This window comes from Lonchura striata, chromosome 7 (assembly GCF_050655825.1).
Source record: "Lonchura striata isolate lonStrDom1 chromosome 7, ASM5065582v1, whole genome shotgun sequence".
Taxonomy (NCBI): Eukaryota; Metazoa; Chordata; class Aves; order Passeriformes; family Estrildidae; genus Lonchura; species Lonchura striata.
In genome coordinates, this window is record NC_140709.1 from 23,079,545 (window position 1) to 23,102,209 (window position 22,665).

The 22,665-nt window shown below is 37.2% G+C and overlaps 1 protein-coding gene across 50 annotated transcripts in view; it reads right to left on the bottom strand.

Moving 5' to 3' along the window:
• Nucleotides 1-22,665, bottom strand: part of TTN (titin) — a 239,181-nt gene that overhangs the window by 70,111 nt on the left and 146,405 nt on the right. For all 50 annotated transcript variants that reach the window (XM_085584497.1, XM_085584508.1, XM_085584521.1 and 47 more), the window contains 43 exons: nucleotides 21,802-21,944; nucleotides 19,770-19,893; nucleotides 18,620-18,886; nucleotides 18,373-18,470; nucleotides 18,073-18,241; nucleotides 17,669-17,935; nucleotides 17,271-17,537; nucleotides 16,900-17,178; nucleotides 16,398-16,806; nucleotides 16,170-16,294; nucleotides 15,808-16,074; nucleotides 14,889-15,158; nucleotides 14,391-14,693; nucleotides 13,966-14,268; nucleotides 13,409-13,596; nucleotides 13,212-13,326; nucleotides 12,362-12,646; nucleotides 11,907-12,058; nucleotides 11,630-11,777; nucleotides 11,345-11,522; nucleotides 11,127-11,248; nucleotides 10,741-11,028; nucleotides 10,351-10,647; nucleotides 10,049-10,235; nucleotides 9,384-9,499; nucleotides 8,995-9,294; nucleotides 8,447-8,746; nucleotides 8,251-8,356; nucleotides 7,103-7,299; nucleotides 6,716-7,021; nucleotides 6,329-6,607; nucleotides 5,607-5,906; nucleotides 5,200-5,502; nucleotides 4,731-5,102; nucleotides 4,331-4,633; nucleotides 3,591-3,890; nucleotides 3,180-3,476; nucleotides 2,796-3,080; nucleotides 2,416-2,709; nucleotides 1,725-2,024; nucleotides 1,313-1,621; nucleotides 1,031-1,221; nucleotides 115-544 (listed from right to left, as the gene is read on the bottom strand). In XM_085584497.1, the coding sequence (XP_085440623.1) occupies nucleotides 115-544; nucleotides 1,031-1,221; nucleotides 1,313-1,621; nucleotides 1,725-2,024; nucleotides 2,416-2,709; nucleotides 2,796-3,080; nucleotides 3,180-3,476; nucleotides 3,591-3,890; nucleotides 4,331-4,633; nucleotides 4,731-5,102; nucleotides 5,200-5,502; nucleotides 5,607-5,906; nucleotides 6,329-6,607; nucleotides 6,716-7,021; nucleotides 7,103-7,299; nucleotides 8,251-8,356; nucleotides 8,447-8,746; nucleotides 8,995-9,294; nucleotides 9,384-9,499; nucleotides 10,049-10,235; nucleotides 10,351-10,647; nucleotides 10,741-11,028; nucleotides 11,127-11,248; nucleotides 11,345-11,522; nucleotides 11,630-11,777; nucleotides 11,907-12,058; nucleotides 12,362-12,646; nucleotides 13,212-13,326; nucleotides 13,409-13,596; nucleotides 13,966-14,268; nucleotides 14,391-14,693; nucleotides 14,889-15,158; nucleotides 15,808-16,074; nucleotides 16,170-16,294; nucleotides 16,398-16,806; nucleotides 16,900-17,178; nucleotides 17,271-17,537; nucleotides 17,669-17,935; nucleotides 18,073-18,241; nucleotides 18,373-18,470; nucleotides 18,620-18,886; nucleotides 19,770-19,893; nucleotides 21,802-21,944 (10,539 nt within the window). The remainder of the gene's footprint in view (nucleotides 1-114; nucleotides 545-1,030; nucleotides 1,222-1,312; nucleotides 1,622-1,724; nucleotides 2,025-2,415; nucleotides 2,710-2,795; nucleotides 3,081-3,179; nucleotides 3,477-3,590; nucleotides 3,891-4,330; nucleotides 4,634-4,730; nucleotides 5,103-5,199; nucleotides 5,503-5,606; nucleotides 5,907-6,328; nucleotides 6,608-6,715; nucleotides 7,022-7,102; nucleotides 7,300-8,250; nucleotides 8,357-8,446; nucleotides 8,747-8,994; nucleotides 9,295-9,383; nucleotides 9,500-10,048; nucleotides 10,236-10,350; nucleotides 10,648-10,740; nucleotides 11,029-11,126; nucleotides 11,249-11,344; nucleotides 11,523-11,629; nucleotides 11,778-11,906; nucleotides 12,059-12,361; nucleotides 12,647-13,211; nucleotides 13,327-13,408; nucleotides 13,597-13,965; nucleotides 14,269-14,390; nucleotides 14,694-14,888; nucleotides 15,159-15,807; nucleotides 16,075-16,169; nucleotides 16,295-16,397; nucleotides 16,807-16,899; nucleotides 17,179-17,270; nucleotides 17,538-17,668; nucleotides 17,936-18,072; nucleotides 18,242-18,372; nucleotides 18,471-18,619; nucleotides 18,887-19,769; nucleotides 19,894-21,801; nucleotides 21,945-22,665) is intronic.

The window sequence follows — 22,665 nt, forward strand, 5'->3', positions numbered from 1 at the left end:
AATACTTCATTATTTATATTTTTCATTAATAAATTTCTAAAAAGTAATAGTAACACATTTTTTGTTCTGCTGTGATACAGTCCTCTAACACAGTCATACAAATAATGTACTTACATATAGGATCTGCTGCCAAAGCTGGATCTGATGGTTCACTGGGTGGGCCAATTCCAGCAAGATTTTCAGCCATAACTCTAAACTGGTATTCAACACCTTCAGCCAAACGAAGCACATTGTGCTCTAGACCCTTTACTGATGGTTTTGTTACTGGAGCTCTGTTGACACGTGTCCAGTAGACACCTCCCACCTCTCTCTTCTCCAACCAATAGCCAGTTATTGGACTGCCACCATTGTCCAAAGGAGGCTCCCAAGTCACCAGCATAGATGATCTGGTGCGATCCAAAATTTTTGGCTTTCCCGGAGGTCCAGGAAGACCATAGGGATCCTTAATAACAACCTTTTCTGAGAGGCATTCATCACTTATTCCGTATTTGTTTACAGCCCGGACTCTAAATTGGTATTTTTCATTTGTTGCAAGATTCCATACCTGAAAAAGTGGATTTAAATCAATACAGATTTAAGAATCAACTTATTTGGAGCTAAGCAGAAATTTTACTTTAAATTCTATCTTGCAATCTGACTGATATACCTATGTTTATGTAATACACAGTTCTGTGTGACATCCTAAGGATATTCTTATTTCATGTGCATAGGATTGACTATAAATAAAAAATGTCATTATGTTTGTTATTGCAGTTGGTTAGAAAAATGAGTAATTCTGGAAGATGGAAAGGAAGGTGTCTTCTTTCTAGCTCAGCTGAAGTTAAGTAGCAAAAGTGAACAATGTCCACTTCTGTTTTGTCCCATGAGGGGTAACACAGATACATGGATCGGAAACACTCATCCAGTAATTCTGGAGTCTAAATGGAGCATGAGCACAGATACCTATGTAAGTAGCAGTTTTCATTAAATATGTAATACTGTTATTTTTTATGCATACTAAAGTATGTAATAGAGATATTTTATAAATTACCCCAAGTCTTCTCTCAACAGCGCCTTTGGAGACTTCTTCCCACTCAGATTTCTTCTTACTAGCATCACGCTTTTCAACAATGTAATGGGTAATTTCACTACCACCATTATCAACAGGTGCATCCCATGTTAAATAGCAGGATTCTGCTTTAATATCAGAAACAGCAAGATTTCTTGGTGGAGAAGGACGATCTGTATGAATGCAATAGAGCATGGAACTACATTAAAAAAAAAGCAAAGGCATTTTATTAGCTGTCATTTTAATAAAATGTTGCATCCTTACCATACACTTCAACATGCACATTGCGGAATGCAGTGCCAAGACGATTGGAAGCTCTCACAGTGTAAGTGCCTTTATCATCCCTCACTGCTGCAGGAATGATAAGTTCAGTTTTTGCCTCAGTTCTAGATACTTCTTCCTTGGTTATCTTAAGTGCATTGGATGTTTGGTCAATTAAAACTTCATTCTTGTCCCATTCAATCTTCGGCATTGGCAGGCCTGTTACATCAGCAGGAATGTTAACTGGTTCTCCTGCCTTGACTTTGATAGTATCTCCTCTCACAGCCAAACGCAATGTAACAGTTGGAGCCACTGAAAAGAAGGGAAGTGACACAGTGAAGACAGAGATGAAACAGAGAAAGTACCTTGAAGTGTTCTAGAGATACTTATATAGATTTCTTTAAAGTTGATATACCTTCATCATCTTGTATAACTACATTGAGGGGCAGTGATGGCTCACTTTCTCCAATCTCATTGACAGCTTTCACACGGAATTCATACATATGAAGTTCATCGAGTTTTTCAACGAGAAGAGATGTTTTTGGACAGAGCCTTGCATTAACTCTTTCATAATCTTTTGAATCATGTCTCCTCTTCTCAACAATATATCCTAAGATGGGACTACCACCATCACTGCGTGGAGGCTTCCAGTCAAGTGTAATGGATGACTTCGTCCTCTCTGTGTACATGAACCTCTCAGGTGCTGTTGGTGGACCTATTAACACAGACGAATTACAATAAGAAAAAATTAAAGCATCAGAGAATTTTAAATCATAAGAATGCAGTAGCTCTGGCCTTTTAAAACCATAGTTTTTACATGCAAAGAATCAGAGTATGATTATGGCTCATATAAAGTCTCTCATGTATGTGGAGAAAAAGGTAGTGTCTCAGTAGGCACCAGTATTTTGCTATGCAAAGAACCTCACTAGCTTCAGAGAATTCATTCAGAAACCTGACTGAAGTAATGAAGCTAAGGCAGATGCCTATCCATGTAGTTGAAAAATAAACACACTTTCTGTATGGAGGGAAAGACAAAAATATTTCCTAATTAATCTGACATTAATTTTTTTTTCTTTTTAAAAACCCTGTAAAATAAGTCATCTTACCTAATGGATCAACTGCAAGAATGGGTCCTATTTCCACAGCTGGACCAGTACCAAATTTGTTCTTGGCGCTAACACGGAATTTATATTCCTGCCCTTCAATTAGACCTGTAATATCACATTTAGATCTATCTGTGTCTACAGCTAGTCTCCATGTATGCATTTTGGCATCCTTCCTTTCAACAATGAAGCCTATGATTTCACTGCCACCATCATCTTCAGGATCAGACCAGTTAAGCAAACACATCTTTCTGTTTGTGACCACTGGCTTCAGGTCAAGGACTGGTCCAGGAACATCTGAAAAAAAAAACCAAACCAGTAAGGTAAAGCCTATACTGACCAAAAGAAAAGCTTATTTAATTTGAAAAAATTATTTTTCTTACCAAATACTTCTACCCTGGTTCCTGCTGATTTTGAACCACTGCTATTGGTAGCAGTAATTACATATCTTCCATGGTCTTTTCTCAACGCATTCTTAATGGTTAACTCAGATTTTGTGCCAACGTTTTCAATAACAACTCGATCTTTGTCTAATTCACCCTCCTCTACAGCCCATGCAATAGTGGGAGCAGGACGCCCTGTCACAGTAGCAGGAATTTTAATAGTCTGTCCAGCCATGACCTGAATGCCTGCTTTCACAGAAACATCCAGCTCAACAGTGGGAGGCTCTGTGGAAGAAACAGAAACAGTTCATTAATCAAATGGAGGGATTAAAACCCACCTTTTAAGCAGCTGGACATTTCTTAAAAATAATACAATTGAAATACCTTTAGGTTCTGCAACTGTTGCAGGTTCAGTTTCCCCAGGTGGTCCTTCGCCAGCTGCATTGAGTGCAGTAACACGGAGTTTATAGTCTGCACCTTCCCTGACTTCTCCAACAGTAAACTGCAGGACCTTAATGGGTTTTGCTGTACAGCGTGACCACTCATTTACTCCCATCAGTTGTTTGTACACATGGTAACCAGTGATATCTCCACCACCATTATACACAGGAGGTTTCCACTCTAGCTCAATGGAAGTTGCACTTGTGTCAGCAATCCTTGGAATTGGAGGACCAGGTGGCACTATAAATAAATAATTAAATAAACAAATAAATAAAGAAGTGTAAATCAAAGTTAAAGGCTATGAATCCTAGAATTTTTCAACTGTCTGCTACTAGCTTCTGCTAAGCCACTTACTTATTGGGTCCTGTGCAGTTTTTGGATCTGATGGTGGACTAAATTTACCAGGGCCAGCTGCATTTTCAGCACACACTCTGAAGATGTAAGTTAAACCTTCCAACAGTCCTTCAACTTTTACTTCTAGAGCATTCACAAGGTTCCTGTTGACCCGAGCCCAATGAGTACTATTGATTTCACGTTTTTCAATCCAGTATCCTATAATAGGGCTGCCATTATCTTTTGGTTCATTCCACTTAACTAGCATACTGTTGCTGGTTACATCTTCCACATCAGGCTTATTAGGTGCATCTGGTGGAGCTGAAAAACGAAAAGGTGGTTTTGTCATCATTGCTGTCTCTTCAGAGCTTACTCAAGACTAAGAGAGAACTAAGATATAAGAAATTACTAATTTTATTTCCTAGTTTTTCTGCTCTCTTAGAACCTTTGATTTTTAACAGCGATCAGTAAGCAAATTTACAATGGTTCTCTTTTGTGGTAAGAATACTAGCCTGTGAAGCACAGAGAATGTCACTATTGTTAAGTGTTTTAAGGGTAAAGTTTTATGACAGTGATCATCATTCTTATGTGTTTACTATTGAAATCAGAGTATTTTTGATAGTTCTCTGTATTTCAATGGTTTAAAATGTGTAGCTTAAGTTTCTTCTGGGAACATTCACATAAAGCTGAGTATTCACTGAGTCTGTTACAGTTTCACATTTTGTTTTCTGAAAAGGTTGTTTTTCAAAATTAAAACTTACAGAAAGGATCTTTAGCTGTCATTGGTTTTGAAACACATGGTGGTCCTGCTCCAACTCTATTTTCAGCAAATACACGGAATAGATACTCTTTTCCTTCAATCAGTTTTGTTACATGGAATTTGCAATGCCTGAGTGTTGAACTGACAGTGACCCAGCCCATTTCAGCTTTAGTATTGTCTTTCTTTTCCAGTACATAGTTTAGGATTTCACTTCCACCATCATCAAGAGGAGGCTCCCACTTGCAAATGACAGAATTTTTTCTCAAATCTTCAAATACAAAGTTGACTGGTGGCCCAGGTGTATCTGTTAGTAAACCAAGAAAAATTATGAGTACTCAACTTGTGCAATTTCTACCTAATAATCTGAACAACTAGGTGTTTTGAGGACATTCTTAACATACCCAACACATTGACTTCGCATGAAGCTTTTGCAACTCCATGATCATTTTCTACTTTAATTGTAAATGTGCCATGGTCAGCTCTAATGGAGTCACGAACTGATAGTATGGACTCTCCTTCCTTGTGGTTGTCAACACTCATACGTTCTGGCAGTGAAAGCTGGAAAGGTTTCTCTTCTTCAGCTTCACCCTTCCTCTTTTTAGGTGCTGTTACTCTCTTTTTGATATCCTCTGGTCTGACAACTTCATCATTCCTCAGCCAAGTAATAGATGGATAAGGTGACCCTGAAATATGTGCCTCAAGTATGATCTCATCACCTCTCTTCACCTCAAGGCCAGATTGTAGGTTTGCAGCAAGGAAAACTTTTGGAGCCTCTGTAATAACAAAGAATGAGAAATGGAGCATAGAATCTTTCAATATGTCTGAGGATGTATGGCAATTCATACAAAGGATCTAATAAGCAATTCATACCAATAGGATCCACAGCTTTCACAAAAGGAGTAATCCGAGAAGGCTCACTGATGCCAGCAGCATTCTCAGCACGAGCACGGAACTGATACTCCTTTCCTTCCTCAAGGCCTTTCACTGTGTAAGTTAGTAAGGGTACCAGATAGTCATTGCATCTCTCCCATCTCTCTTTGCCCTTAGCAAGCTTCTCTATTATATAGCCCATAATCTTGCTTCCCCCATCAAACAGGGGTGGTTTCCATGTAAGAGTTACTGATTTTGATGTTGGATTATGGACTTCAAGGTCAACAGGCGGATCTGGGGGCTCTGTGAAAGAGAAGATCAAAAAAGGGATCATATGAGAAAAGAGAGTATGAAGATTTTATTTAAAATTCAATTTTTTAGATTATTTAATAGAAAGACAAACTTACGTTTTGGGTCTTCTGCAATGATCGGGTTTCTTAGTTCAAGGTAATCACCCCCTCCAATCTTATTGACAGCTTTAACACGGAAATAATATTCACAGTTTGGGATAAGATCTTTGACTTGCCATGAAAGCTTATTTTCACCAGACATGACTGGGATGTATGTTTTACGACCAGCTTCCCTGCGTTCCAGAACGTAATGCAAAATAGGAGTACCACCATCAAAGTCTGGAGGCTCCCAGGACACTTTGCAAGAATTCTTAGTTACTTCGCTTGCCTTAATGTCTTTACACTGACCAGGTGGACCTGTTTTAAATAGGAATGAAAAAAATAGTTAATTAAATAGATGGGAAAGTGTATTCTTATAAATATGAAATTATATTTAATTTCTTTGCTTTGCAGAAAGCCAAGACCACAGATGTGGACTACACAGCATCTATATGAATTTCTGTTCCCAAAGGTGAAAAATAATGAGAATTATTAAATCACTTGTATATTTACACACTAACTTTTCAAAATAATTGGGCTTTGAGCAGTCACTGAATAGTTAGAGCAACTTGAGGTAAAGTTTTTTTTTCATGAGACTTCATAACATCAATCTGTGTGTGTCTGAGTTGAAGTGATTTGCCTGCCTGGCAGAAAAGGTATCTTTTATAGTCCTTTCTTCTGTCAGCTGCAGGGTTCAAGTGAAGATAAGCACATTTCTCAGAATGGAAGAACATAGTTACCTATGACTTTGACATTGACTGAACCAGTTGTTGATGCCAGTTTGTTCTCCAGTGTGATAGTATAAACACCAGCATCAGCATGAACACTGTCTATCACTTCAAGCAATGCAGAGGTGTAGTCACTCTTCATTGTTGTTCTGTCACCAGCTTTCAACTCCTTGCCATCTTTGTGCCATGTTATGGTTGGGGATGGAACAGCTCTGAAGGGTATAGGGATACTTAGTTTCTGTCCTTTAACAACAACAATGTCACGAGTTTGCAGATCAATGGTTGGATTACCTGTAAAGGTAAGTATAATGTTATCAGAAAGTTGTCAAACACCATTCTTTGTCTAGTTATGCAGGTGTGAAAAAAAAAAAAAATATATATAAAGGAGTCTATTCTTACAGTCTGGGTCCTTGGCAACAACTTTTTCTGAGATGTCTGATGGCTCACTAGCTCCAACAGCATTGACAGCTCTGACTCTCAGCACATATTCTTTGTCTGGAACAACACCCTCATCCACTTTACATTTCAGATCTTTAATTGGACGAGAATTGATTCGCATCCATTTTTCTGTTCCTGCTTCACACATCTCAACATTGTATCCAATAATAGGACTTCCACCATTCTTTGCAGGAGGTTTCCATGCAATGCAAATGTGCTTTCGGCCTGCATCTGTGACATGTAAATCCTGAGGAGGTGAAGGAGGGCCTGCAGAAATGGAAAAGTATTGTATGATTTTCATCCCAGAACAGTACACTGCTTCTAAAATTCATATACTGTATTACTTACTTGTTGGGTCCTCAATATGAACGAGGTCAGTTGGTTCACTGGGATGACCACATCCAGCTTCATTTTCTGCACGAACCTGGAACTGTACATCTGTACCTTCAATGACATCTGTCACTCTGAAATTGCAATCTGGACCAGCTGTCTTCCCAGCTTTTACCCAGCGAGTAGCTAGCTTTTCTTTCTTTTCAATAACATATCTGAAGAGATTAGGGAAAATACCATGAGGCATTTGAAATAGAAAGACTTCAGACTTATTCAAGAAAATAGATGAAAAGAGATTAGAATAGTTTAGACAGTGGAAACATAAAGAGAATAATGGATAATAGAGTAAATGAATTTTTCTTCCCACTTTAGACACTTAGTCCTAGTAGCCCTCAGCCCTAATAGGACTGACATCACTGACAGACCTAGGTCTGAGTGTCAATTCTTGAACTTTGTTCTGTGTTTTAGAAGTGAACTGAACTGTGTTCTCGGGTTGTAGAGAGCTGCAGTGGCAACAGAACGTCCAAGCTCTACTTTTCTCTTTGCTAGTTTGGATCTCAGTGGTCAGTCCATTGAGAATATTTGAAGATACTATTACTTGGCTGTCAAAACTGTGCTTAGGACAGGCTATGGCAAACTAATGCAAATTGAGTGACTTATTTTTCTTCAGGCAGATCTCTGTAGTTGTTTGTTGGTTTAAGATGTGCTTTCTGTGTTTGGGAAGGAGTAAAACAGTCTGTTTGAAAAGTGTTATAAAGATGAAAATGAACCGAGAGACTCATTTCAGCTGAGTGTATACAATTTGAATGACATACAAAGCCAGACGGAAAATGAGAGCATACTACATGCTAGGTGACTTTAAGTGGCAGGAACTGGAGAATATGGTCTCATTATTATTTTTTATGCAGTTCCTTATTATTGTATGCTATTTTGAGGATGTTAACACACATTCACTGTTCAAGCACATTAGGTATTTTATTTGCATCATTTCTACATTGTAAAATCAAGCCTATCACTGGTTTGACCACATGGCTTCTCTTACACCCATCCACATATTTTTCAAATAACATGTTTTGATTTAAAATTTAAATATTTTGATAAAAATATCTTCACTTGTTAAAAGATGTTTATCTACAGGAGTCTACATAAACTTAAAATGACCTTACCTTTGAATTGGTCTGCCACCATCATTCTTAGGTGGTTCCCATTTCAAATCAACATGGCCTTTTTTCACGTCAACTATTGTAAGGGCATATGGAGGCCCAGGGGTTGCTAAGGTAAAATAAAAAAGGCACATATTAGAAGACTATGATTTCATGACATATGAGCTACTGATCACTCAGTAAGTTAATTAAAACTTACTGAAAGTATCTTTAGCAAGCACTGAATCTTCAATTTCACAGTAGTCACTCTGTCCAATGGCATTTTCAGCAGCCACACGGAACACATAGAGTGAGCCTTCAGTCAGTGGGCTCACTGTGTACTTGGTATCTTTCACTGTTGTATCAACTGTCTGCCAACCTTTCCGCCTTACATCTCTTTTCTCAACAATGTAGTTGGTAATTGGGGAGCCCCCATCTTTTTCTGGTACTGTCCATTTAAGGTCTGCTGTATTTTTAGTAATATTAATAACTTCAAGCCATCGGGGTGGTGAAGGAGGATCTGCAAAATAGGAAAAGAAAAAGTAAACCAGGATGTTGCAATTCCCACGAAAGCTCATGTAAGACAGGGAACACGCCAACTATTAAAATTTTGTATTTCCTGAACTAAAGCAGGGCAGATTTTAGTATTTCATAAGCCTTGCGAGAGTTCATTTAGTATCTACAAAGACAGGCAGAGATGGGGCTTTTTAAAAGTCAGAGACAGTGCAGCACATTTACAGTAGCAGCACATTCTGAAACAGTACTCACAGAGCCTCTCCTTGCACAGCACAGGGTCACTGGGTTCACTGGGCTCACTCTCGCCAGCCTTGTTCACAGCTCTCACACGGAATGAATATTCTTGTTTCTCCATAAGATCTTTGAGGAAGTGTTCAGTTGTTGGAACTCCTTCAGCCACTCTCACCCACTCGTCTGTTCCAGTCTTTAACAGCTCAATTACATAAGATTCAATTTTTGCCCCTCCATCATGTTCTGGCTTTGTCCAGTTCAGAGTAAGGAATGTCTTGCCAATATCTTTCACAGTTGGCTTTCCAGGAGGCCATGGTGGATCTAGACAAGAGTCCAATATTAATTATGTAATTGAAAACTATTTTTTATTATTGTTGCTAAGAAAACATTAAAAAATGTGTTTATTGTACCGATTGGATCTTTCACTAAGATTGGCTCTGTTTCCCTGCTTGGTTTTCCAGGTCCTGCAAGATTCTCTGCCAAGACACGGAACTTATATTTCTTCTTATTTGTAAGACCTTTTACTCTGGAAATAAAAAATTAAGTTTGATTAAACCAAACCTAGGCATTAATTCATTTCTAAAACATTATTCTCTCCACTTTTCATACCACAGATAACTTGGAAAATCTGAAAATACCCAAATTACTGCTAATAATGACAACACATTGTCAATACTAAAATGGTACATTATGACAGAAATGAATGTTTTGAGAACCGATTTGGATTTTTTGCATTTTGGTTTTTAATTAATAAGAGTATCAGGAAGAAAAAAACCCAAGCATTTTGGTAAATTGCTACTTGGGATGACCATGCCTCTGCCATTTTAGAGTATCTTATGAAATTACTAAGCAAAGGAATCATTGAGCATAACATTTAAAAGAAAAACAAGATGAAAAATTCTTCTGTAAAGATACTCATTAAAACTAATTTAAAAAGTAAGCTTCCAGGGGTAGTTGGATCAAAACTTATGGAAACTAGGAAAAAATAAAAACAAAGTAAAACTTATTTTTAAAGCTACTGTTACATTTTTATGTCTCTGTAATCAACTTCACCCTAAAGTGACTATATTCTTACTTGAATGTTGTATCTTTCACTGGCATTTTGTTGCATTTTATCCATTTATCCTGCTCAGGATCATATCTTTCAACCCAGTAGCCAGTTATGGGGCTTCCACCATCTTCATCTGGTTCATTCCATGTTAAAGTGACTGAATCTTTGGTGACCTCTGTGGGTTTGAGACCTGTTGGAGGGCCTGGCGGATCTGTATACATTAATTAAAAAACAAACAAACAAACAAACCCCAAAACCATCAGTCATTTTTTTTTCTCTTCCTGTGGGAATACTGTAATAATTTATCATTAATTTAATTTACTAACCAAATGAATATTTGGCAATGATGGGGCTACACTGGGCTGGCTCCCCAACACCATACATGTTTTCAGCACTGACTCGAAACACATATTCTTTATGAGGAGTTAAATTGGTAGCTCTGAATTTTGTATCTTTAACAGTTGATGACAACTTGTCCCATATTTCACTGTCTGTAGCTTTTTTCTCAAGGACATAGTTGGTAATTTTAGAACCCCCATCATCTCGTGGAGGATTCCAGGTTAGAAGGCAGGATTCATTTGTGATTTCTGTTACATCAAATGCAGCTGGTGGTCCAGGTTTATCTGTAGAGGACAAGACGTGAATGTTAATTTTCCAGTTACATACCTTGGTACATTACTAATGATTTATATAAATAACATAAAGTACATGCATACCAAGAACATTAACTTCAACAACAGCAGTAGCACGTCCACTGGAATTTACAGCTTCTATAATATAGGTTCCACTGTCACTCCTCTTGCTGTCTGTAATAGTGACTGTAGAATGATTAGGCTGGCTTTCAATGGTGATTCTGTTATCAGGTCTCAAAATTTTGTCAGCCTTGGTCCAAGTAATCTGGGGCTCAGGCTTTCCAGTTACTTTAGCTGGCAGCTCAATTTTAGTTCCAGCTTTCACAGTAAGTCCAGCAAGAAGCTTCACATCTAAGAAAATTTCTGGAGCCTCTGATTTAGGAGAGAATGAAAATGTTGTTAGAGAAAGAGTATTTCAGAGACTGGTAAAAATAAAGCAGCTATGGCAATTTAGCTAGTGAAGTAGTTACCTTTTGCATCAATGGCCTGAATATCATCAGTTGGCTTACTTGGCCTACTCGCTCCCATTCTGTTCAAAGCCTTAACCCGATAAGCATACCACTCTCCTTCCTTGAGCTTTGTTACTTCCATTCTGTCAAAAAAAAAAGGAAAAAAAAATCAAATATTTAGAGTGGTGAGGACGGCATAATTAGTTAAGAGGATTTATCTACTCTGTTGATTTACTTACTTCGTTTCAATAACAGGCTCCCCACATATCTCCCACTTGTCTGTCCCACGCTGGGATTTTTCTACCAGATAACCCTTAATACGTGCACCACCATCATATTTGGGAGGCTCCCATGTTAGGAAGATTCCTTTTGATGTTGGATTTCTCCATTTAACATTTTCTGGTGGGTCAGGCACCGCTATTAAAAATTAAAAATATATGGGGTCTTAGAAACCAGTCTAAGGAAAATATATTATTTTTATATCTTACTTTGAAGAAAATCAGCAAAATTTAAAATATGCTTACTTGCTGGTATTGACATATTTACAGGTTCATCAATATATGCAGGTTCTCCAGGGCCACACTTATTGCATGCAAAAACTCTGAATAAATATTCTTTCCCTTGGACAAGGTCAGGTACAGTGAACTCTTGGTCAACAATATGATCCGTAACCTAAAGAGAAAAAAAGTTCCATTGTGTTTTTAAAATTTATTTCCAAAGAGTGATTACAAAAATAATACAAAATTTCAGTAGCATATGTGAAAATAATATAGACATTTAAATGAGAAAGAATGAACTTACTTTGCTCCACGTTTTCCGGCTTACTTCACGTTTTTCAATTATATAGCCAGTAATTGGACTTCCACCATCATCTTCTGGAGGCTCCCATGCGAGCTGCACTGTACTCTTGAGTACTTCTAAAACATTGAGCTCTCTTGGTGCACTCGGACAAGCTAGAAGTCACAGAAATGGTATTATTTTGTAATTGGTGTTTGATAGATGATTGCTATGGAATGTATCTACCAGAAGATTTAGTCTTGTTAAGTCATTCCTCTTTAAACAGCGAAGCTACATATTGAAAACTAGAAAAGAGGTTTTTTGAGGAGGGATTTCTAGTTTTTAGTTATAATTTAATATACTTTAGTATACTTTTAATATACTTTTAATAGATTATGTTATGAGATTACACATTATAACCTAATTAGGTTTTAACAAGCATGGAATGTTACTGCTAAAATATATACATATTCACTTACCAATGACATTAACGTTAATTTCTCCTGAAACAGATGACACAGGGTTTTCTAATGTTAAGTAATAAATTCCCTTGTCTGGGCGTTCACTCGGAGTAATTACAAGTTCTGCAAAGGAGGCAGTGGTCTTCATTTTTACACGTTCACCCTCTTCTAAGACTTGGTCACCAAAAGACCATGTGGCAGTTGGCACAGGGTATCCAGTGATGGGAACATGGATCTTGATTGGCTCTGGTACAATAACTTCCAGCCCATCCTTAAATGCACTTAGGTCCATTGTAGGTTCAACTGGAAAAAATGGAAAGAAGATTCAATAAATTATTTTGAGATGTTGTGAAGACAGCTAATGATAATTGTGTTGAGAGGCTGCTTCTGATTGTACGTTAGCCTGCAGGTCTAGCTTGCTGTATCTCAGCATATCTAGACCTAGTTTTGCCTTTTGACTCCCTACCTCTCCTGGCTAAATGTTCTGGGTTTTTTCAAAAATATGTGAGATGATAAGGGAGATTAGTATCACCAAGTATGACATTTCATTTACTTTTTAATGTAAAAACTTTGCATTCTTTATTTTTTTAGGGATCTTTTCTGCCTTTCTTTCCTGCTGTTACCTCTCAGGTAAAGGTAGGTCAGAAGACTAAAGGTCATGTGTTGCTTCTCAGGCAACCTGACAGGCTTCTATCTCATATACAGATAATTATCTGCAAAATTCATAATGGAGGAGAAATAGCTCATGATCTCAAATATCTAAGGTGTTCCAGTTATCTGGTGAAAAATACACATATTACCCACAAGATGTACTTTAATTGTCTGCCTTATCTGATTAATTGTTTTTAAAAAATGGCATGCGGCTTACCAAAAGCATCATCTGCAGTTAATGGCCCAATAGCCTCTGCTGGGTCAGACACACCAGCTGCATTTTCTGCTGAGACTCTGTAGTAATAACTGGATCCTTGTTTCAATCCAGTTACCTAAAATGCACAAACAATCATTTACTACCTCATATCAAAGATGATGTGCACATTTTACCTGTTGATGAAGAGAACATTGTACCTTAAAAGTAAGAGCAGGTACTAGTTTTGGGTTACAACGAATCCACTTGTCTGTTCCTTCTTCTTGCCTTTCTATGATATAGCCTAAGATTGGACTTCCTCCATCTTCAAGAGGGGGTTCCCACGTGAGCTGAACTGATGACTTAGTTTGATCCGAATGCTCAAGGTTAATGGGAGGACTTGGTCTCTCTGAAAAAAAATGGAGACAAATAGATGTATTCAACTGATAAACCAGCATGGTTCTGCAAATCAACTGTTTCTATCTTACAGTAAAAAAAAAAAGCTTTTGCATAGCTTTTTCTAAATTGATTTTTTAAATTGAGGCTGCATCCTAACTTCAGAGAAAAAATATTTTGCAGCTTTTATTAAACCAAGTGGTAGCAAGGTACTCCTACTGTGTCTGAAGGACAAAAGTAGACAAAAGGGAATAGGGAAAATATAACTGTACACAGTATTTGCAGCACACATGTTCATCAGTTGAATTTTCCTGCACACATGGCATCCAAAATGCTCCTGTCTCATAATGCAGTCGTAATTATACATACTTTGCATACTCACCAATTGGGTCCATGATTTTTACTGCACGTGTAGCAGGACTTGGTTTGCCAACTCCAACCATATTTTGAGCTCTTACTCTGAAGAAATATTCTTCATTTTCCACCACATCAGTCAGGACAGCTGACAGTTCATCAGCTCCTGTGGTCATAGTTGGCTCCCATCTGATGGTAGCTCTGTTACGCAGTTCAATAACGTAGCCAGTAATCGGGGATCCTCCATCATCCTCAGGTGGCTCCCAGCTAAGTGTAGCTCCAAACCTGTTCACATCAGTAACTTCTACATTTTGAGGAGGACCAGGAACATCTGCATTTTATTTTAGGAGGAAAAAGGAAAAAGAAGGCATGTAGGTTTTTCCTATTGTTAGAATTCATACTGCTTTTTTTACACAACCATCAAACACTGAGTTTTTTGTAACTTCTGCTCACCAAATTTGCTCTTAGCTTCCACAGGTGTGTCGGTTTCCACTGGCTCACCAGTGCCCACTCTGTTGCGTGCACTGACACGGAAGAGGTATTCAACTCCTCCTTTCTGAAGTCCAGTAACAGTGTATTCACAATTTTCAGCACGATCTGTGGCCACAATCCAGGTCTTACGCTTGATATCACGTCTTTCAACGACGTAGCCTATGATTTTACTTCCACCATCACTTTCTGGTTCTTGCCATGCGAGACCAACTTCACCATCATAAGTTTCAGTGACTTCCAAGTTTCTAACTGGACCTGGAACATCTATTGAAGATATGACAATACTTCAGGGCATTGCATTGGTTTTCTTCCCTCTGGCTAGAGAATAGGAGTCTGAGAGGAGACCTCAATATGATCTACAGCTTTCCCATGAGGGGAAGCAGAGGGCTTCCCCCTCAATAAAGGCTTTTTATTCTGTGAGATAATGGTAAGCAAGGTTTTAATAATATGAATACTTACCAATGACCTCTACATTGATGAATGCTTCTGCCTGACCATGTTTGTTTCGAAGCACAACCCTGTACCTTCCCTTATCTGATTTCTTTGCTTCATAAATTTTGAAGGTAGTGCAGTCAGTTGTTGTATCAACAGTTGTTGTGGGCAGACTTTCCCCTGCTTTAAACCATTCAGCTTCTGCTCTTGGGTAGGCATCATATGGGACAGTCATAGTTAAAGGTTTCCCAACATCAACCACAAGGTTTTGATCACCAGTCTTGATTTTAGGTGCAGCTAAGAAAGATGAATGTGAAAAGTTCAGTACTTGCACATATATGTATACAAAAATTGATATATTTGTGCAGTCAGCAAAGAAGATAACACAGAAAAGTAAAATGAGCTGTGTGTAAACTCTAAGGAAATCCTTCATATACTCATAGGGCAGCTCCAGAGAAAGAGAAATACAGATTGGTTGGTATGTACTGTGTCCTCCTAAAAAATCAGGAAATAAAAAGTTGCTTTTTGAGACCTAATTTAACTATTTTGTAAAATAGACAAATTAGGAATTATAATTCTAATAAGTCATATTCTAAATCTAATATGACTTAAATGAGTAGGCCAAATAATTGTAATTGTTTTTTAGTGACTTAATTAAAAGCTTAAAGCTCCTTCAATCTTAAATCTTGGCAAATACACATTGAAAAGTGATAGGTTTTCCTCAACAGCTGGATCAGCATGGTATAATAAAAAATGTTTGTTGTTTAAATTCATATTCACATACTTTAACAGGTTTGTTAAACAATACTCAAATAGTCTAACACTTTCCTCAGGCTGATTATGTATTCATTTCAGTTCAGCTCCTTGAAAGAGTAAAAATCAATTTAGTTAAACTAAGTTCACAAATCTAAGATTTTATAAAATGAGCATCAAACAAACAACTTACCAGCTAATTCAAGCTTAGCTCTAGCTTCCTTGTCTTTGGCGATGAATCTGTATTCCCCTTGGTCACGGGGCTTTATGTCACACACCTGCAGCCTGTGGACCTTTCCTTCACTCATCATCTGATGTTTGTCACCTTGGATGATAATCATGTTGTTTCTCAACCACTTGACTTCCACACCATCTTTGTTCAACTCAGCCATGAAGATGACATCTGTACCAGGAGCTTCGTAAATATCTTGTGGTGGTCGAATAATCTCAACAGGGATTTCTGAAATAAATGTTAATTTATTTAGTGTTATTTGTTTATTATTTACATTATTATGAAATAATGTCGAAATAAATCCCATCCAATTTTACACATACCTTCAACAAAAAGTCTTGCCCTAGATCTCCTGTCATCCACTCCGCAGGAATATTCACATTCATCATCTAGTCTACAGTCTTTTATGATTAATCTGTGCAGATTTCCATCCTTTTCAAACTGGTATCTTTATGGAGGAGGAAAATAGGCAGTATTTTAGTTTCCAGACAAAGCAATAAAATAAAACGAGTATGTTTAGCACATTCAGAAGCATAATAAAATGTACATACTTTTTGCCTTCTTTGATTTCTCTTCCATTTCTGTACCATTTTACACTGACTTTCTCTTTAGAAAGCTGGCATGTAAAGACAGCATCATCAAATTCAGTGACAGTCTGGTCCTGAAGATGTTCAGTGAAGTCTGCTGGTGCTTCTGTGATGATAAGCTCTGCAACTGATTTGTCTTGTCCAGCAGTAACAGTGTATTCACCTTCATCTACAAACCCGCAGTCTTTAATGATCAATGAGTGCTTGAATTTATCAATTTTGTACAAAATGCGCCTGTCAAACGTGATCTCTTCTCCATTCTTTGTCCATTTGAGAGTTGCATTAAGGCGATTGACTTTGCACCAGAATGTGACAGTTTTCTTTTCCATGGTCTCAATGTCTTCAAGAGGCTCAACAATTCTGAGATCCTCCTCTGTTATGACAAAAAGAAGTAAACATTTTTACATCCTCATTTAAAATGGAATGTAAATGATGAGACAATTTTAATGTAGTGCAAGTTATTTACCTAATACTTTTAAGGCAGCTGAGCTTTTAACGTGTTCACCTCTCTGGTTTGTCAATGAGATGGTGTAGGTAGCTTGATCTTTCGCCTCTGCATCTCTGATTCTGAGAGTGTAGACTACACCCTTCTGAACAATAATGTACTTTGCACTATCAAATATTGCCTCGTCATTTTTGTACCACTTCTCTTTGGCACCTTCTTTATTGACTTCACAGTTGAAAATAATTTCTTGACACTCAGTAACTTCTTGGTCCTTAAGAGGAGTTATAATCTTGAGTTTTTCTGAAATTGAGAAAACAGAAGAAATAGGACATCATGTAGCACAAAGAATGCAAAAAAAACAAGGACCTACACATTGATAAAATAAAACTTACCAATCACTGTTAAGTGTGCTGTAGCTTTAGCTTCACCAACCATGACAGTATACATTCCTGTATCTCCTAGAACAGACTCTTTAACCACAAGTGTTCTCTTTTTGCCATCTGAAATGATGTCGTACTTATCACCAGGCTCCAGGACTGTGTCACCCCTCAGCCACTGTACTGTAATGGCTTCTTTGGATACTGAACAGACAAATTCAGCTTTTTCTCCTTCAAGCACCTCAAGGTTTTGTGGTCTGGTAAGAAATTCTGCTGCAAGTTCTGAAAGAAAACATTTACATATATTATTTTTAACTTGTAAACGGAATAAACCAAGTTGTGCATTATTACTGATTTTAAATGTTTTAAATTTTTTTTTCCAGGACACAAGCCCACTAAAGTAGCACTCTTACCAAGTACAGTAAGTTTTCCTGTTGTACTAGAACTTGGGAGCTTGCAAGTGTATTTGGCAGCATCTTCAGGATGAGCATTATGTATAATAAGAATTCTCTTTCTACCATCAGAAATGTGTTCAAATCTACCGCCATCAGGCACCTCTTCATCTCCTTTAAGCCAAGTAACTTCAGCATTAGGCTTTGAAACTTCACAGATCAATTTCACAGTGTCATTTTCATTTACTTCAAGATCAGGAAGATTTTTTGTGAAAACAGCCTCTTCCTCTGCAAAAAGATTTTCAAAATATGATTAAAGCCTGGACTAATAATAATAATAATAATAATAATAATAATAATAATAATAATAAACAACTCCCATATTGTTATTGTTCATATATTAGATTCTAAAACATTGTGTTTACCTATCACTGTAAGTAGGCCAGAAGTTCGAGCTGTTTTTGCTTCACAGGAATATTCAGCTTCATCATCAAACACACATTTACTGATGACAAGAATGTGTTCTGCACCTTTAGAAATGATGTCATACTTTTTGCCTTTTCTAATTTCCATGCCATCCTTAAACCACTTCACCTGTTCCAGAACAAATTAACATGGTTTTAACATGCTCATCATAGCTTTCAGTGCGTTCTTTTATAGTAATATAACAAAGCTTTCCCCTCTAGCTGAAGGAATTACTGAGATTAAAAAGTGTCACTACGGACCTTGACATTTGGACGAGAAATTTCACATTCAAACCGAGCAGATTCTTTTTCTTTAACCTCAATGTCAGTCAGGGGTTTCAGGAAGTCGACACGAATAGCTGTAAGACAATACAAAATTTTTAGTAGAGGGAAGTCTATGCTAGAGAAGTAAAAAAATTGCCAGCATTCATACTACTGCCAGTCATAGACACTAGTACATTGTCTTTACAGTAACTAGACATTTTGTAGAAAACTATGAATTACTCACGCTCTACATTGAGAAAACATGATGTCTTAAAATCCTTAGCATCACAGGCATATGTTTTTGCATCGTCCAGTGTGCAGCCACGGATGATGAGTTTTCTGACCCTGCCATCAGAAATTATATCGTACTTCTTTGATTTGTGAATTTCTTCTCCATTTTTGAACCATTTAACTTTTGCATTTTCCCTGGAAACTTCACATTCCAGTACTGCAGTGGCTTCCTCTTCAACAGTCTGGTCCTCAAGTGGTTTAGTAAATTCAACTGGGGGTTCTAAAAGAAACAGATATATTTTTGATAGAAAAAAAATCTAAATTACAGCCAATTTTCTGCTTGCATAGAACTATCCCATGCTGCTTACTAATATTCCTTGATTGAATGATCAAAAAGTCCCTATTGAAGGTTTCTTAAAACATTTTTTATTTTTAATACACAGACATTTTTTGTTAATTTTGTTAATCCTCATTTTCTTCATTTTCAGCCTACGTAAAATTAGACTGGGTGATATCATTGTCCATGGGGTTTTTAATTAAAAATAATCATAAAGCCTTGCAACTCAATTTCTTTAGCTGAACCATACCCATGTAATCTCAGTGACTCTCAGCTTACACTGTGAACTTAGAGAATGCTTAGGGCTTTTTTACAGTTTTTCATTGAATTACTGGATCAGTGTGTGCAGTTCTTTTCCTTCTCAAAGATAACAGCCTGCAGGCAGTACAAGTGGGTATACAGACAATGTTATCTTGTCCCTTGACTGATGGTGCAGTTATACTCTGACAGATTTCTGGATATTTAAAAGAACAGAAAAAGCCACTGGGAGCTACAAAGGCTGGTACTCGTGGGTCCTCTTGAGGCCAATTGAATGTTCAAGACTGCAGCAAAGCCCTGGAAGTCCTAATGAACTGGTTTTTCTCTCAGATTTCACACAGTTCCAGTGTTTTCCCTTGTTCAGCTCTTCTGTGAAGTGCAGAGATTTTGAGTACGTGGCTTTTTTAATCAGGGAAGCTACCTACCAGTAGAATATTGTATATATGATCCCACTCTTTGATAAATATCAACTTGATAGATATGAAGTGTGTATCAGCTTCCTATTCCAGGACAAATCATGAGTGGAACATGAATGCTGATGATGGTGTAACTAAAATGACTGACTTACCTTTCACGAAAAGATTTGCTTGAGTTCTGAAATCTTTTGCTGTCAGTGATACCTCTCCTGCATCTGTTAACTTGACATCTCTAAGAATAAGTGTGTGAACTCTCCCTTCAGCACGGGTCACAACCTGACAAAATATATAAAAACCCCACTGTGAACATCTACAACAAGTATTTAAAAAATATTTCATGAAATAGCATGCTATTTATGATTTGTGGAGTTTGGTTGTCCAATTTCATGTGAAATTTTGACAACTTCCTTTTGTACATACTTGATATAGCTCAATTCTCTAAGTTTTGGGGGTTTTTGGACTGATTTGAGATGATGTCTGTTTTGAGAAAAAAAAAAGCAACTTTTTGGGAAAAGTTAGTATTACTGATGGCTACATGTAAAGGAAAAACTTTTTCAGCTACAAAGCGGTTTGGCGCTCCCCACATACACTTTTCTGGAAATGCCTATTTGACTTTCTATTATTAAAATTTGGTAAAAAATTCTGCCTAAATGCCAGTTTCTTTTATGACCTATTGCAGAAACTACTTTGCAATAACAGTAAACAAAAAAATCACTTCAATGAATAAAGGTTATAAATGTTCACCTGAATGCCAGCAACAGAGGTAATAAAAAAGTTTGAATTAGCAAACAGCCAAAGTGAAACACTAAAATGTACAAATAGATTGATTTTTAAAGACAGTTGTGTGTTTCAAGAGGCTATTTTGAATGGGTAGAAAGTGATGCATTGAGTGCATATATTGTTTACTTTCAATTTCATACTGATAAAGTTTCAACTGTTCAAATGACAGTTTTGACTATATATGTAAACTACATGAAATCTGATTTTTTTTTTTTCATGTAATTGAAAGGATCACTCAGACAGAAAAGACCAAAATAATGCTCCATTGTACAGATTACCAAACATAATAGTTTTCTGGCCAGGCAATCATAACTATCAATCCACTGCACTGACCAGTAACTTTTCACATTTTTATTTTAAAACTCAAAAGTAATTATCTTGATTAATTTCATTACTCATCTGCTGAGTTTCAACTTTGTTTATCTGTCCTTAAATACTGTAATAGGGTCCCTTATCATGATGATGTGTTTGGATTTTCCTATTTCTGGATTTTATTTATTGTATTAAATAGCTTTTATTTATGCAAATTTTTAAAGCACAGAAAGATCTAGAAAAACCTGAAAAAAAAAGTAAAAAATTGTATTTAAAGAAATACCAATCTGTACTAAAGTATTATTAAACAGCATTATCACAAGTTCTGCAACTTCATTAGGTTACACAATGCCTTGAAAGTTTATTTTATCTTAGGTTTCCAACTTTTATTTGAATTTGCATTACTTTTTTAGGACTAGTATGTGAAAAAGAAGTCTTACAACCAGTAATATACATTTAAATTTCTTAACATATTAATTTATGTTTCTTTATTTATTTCCTCTATCATTAACTTTAAACATTTTGACTGCATTCCAGGCTGCTCAGATCTCAGAGTTAAGAGCCAGCACTTGATGAAGGGTTAAAAATAGCTAGTGAGAAGTGCTTGACAAGCAAATCTGCCCAGAGAGATATCTGGAGAGCCAGAACAAATGCCTGAAATGGAATTTGAATCCTCTTAATCCCCTTATATGTTGAACTGGACTGCAACTCAGCATTCAGGAGAAAAAAAATCCTCTTTCAAAATCCTCTCACTGTAACCACAGGTAACCTGAGCAAAAATTATTCAGTATCCTTGTAGCTGAGTCTCCAACAGAATCAAGTACAAAATCACTATTGTAATGATGGATATTTTGGAATTTTAGTTTCCCTTCATATGATAAATAATTGTAGCATTCCAGAATACTGGACTTTCTGGAAAAAACTGTTGTATCTGATTTAGGGATGATTTAGCATTTGACACAGCAGTACTACAATACTGCTGTGCCTCAGTACTTCAGCTGGGAGAGAATAAATGAGAAATAAAGAAGGGGAAGAGACATGAAAGACAAGAAGGAGGAAACATGAGAAAAAGTAAAGTTCAGATTTTTTTACCTGATCACTGGGCTCCAGTTTCTTTCCTTTCAGGAACCATTCTACAGGGATTCCCTCGTAAGAGAGTTCGCAATCAAAGGTTGCTGATTCCCCAGCTGTCACTGTTACATCCTTGAGGGGTCTCAGCAAGCCAATTACTCGAGCTTGGTAAGGAGAAGACATAATTTTTAGATTAGTCACTTCTACCCAAGAGAGAACTGCTGCCCTTACGTACTAATCTCCATGGTGGCTTCCCTCAAGAGAGCCAGACATCGCAATGCTGCTCTTTAAATTCCCTAAATAGAAGAGGCCACCCTGGGTTCTTAGGGGAGGGCTGGTCACCTACAATTTCCTATTTGCAGAGCGTGTTTCTTTAAATTGAACAAGGTCAGCAGGAAAGTTGCTCTGCATCTGTCTCCTTGCCAAGCCTTGCATGCCTGTTGCTAGATAAGGCATGTGTTTCCAAAATAGCGAGGGCTAGGATTGGAGTGGGAAACAAGTGGTCTGCAACGGTGTAGTCTGTCCCTGTCCATCAAGCTCTTCACCCTATCCCCAGATATCACTGTTATCCTACCCTTTCCAGCTAACGTGACACTTCGATGCAGCAGAGGCTTTGCTTGCAATATTTGATTTCATAACAGTATATATGATGCCAGACCACCAAGCAACCTTCAAGGCCATCTTCTTAATTTTACTGCTATATGAATAAATTATATATAAGGTTAAAAACACGTAGGACATTCCTTAACAAAAAAAAATTAAGACATTTTGAGTAACTAATCCCTAAATTGCTGTTCTGGAAAGGATTCTGTGGGTTCAGTACAGTATAGAGGTTTGCCACCCATTCCAAAGAGGCAGTAAGTATCATGTTTTTGCTTAATTAAT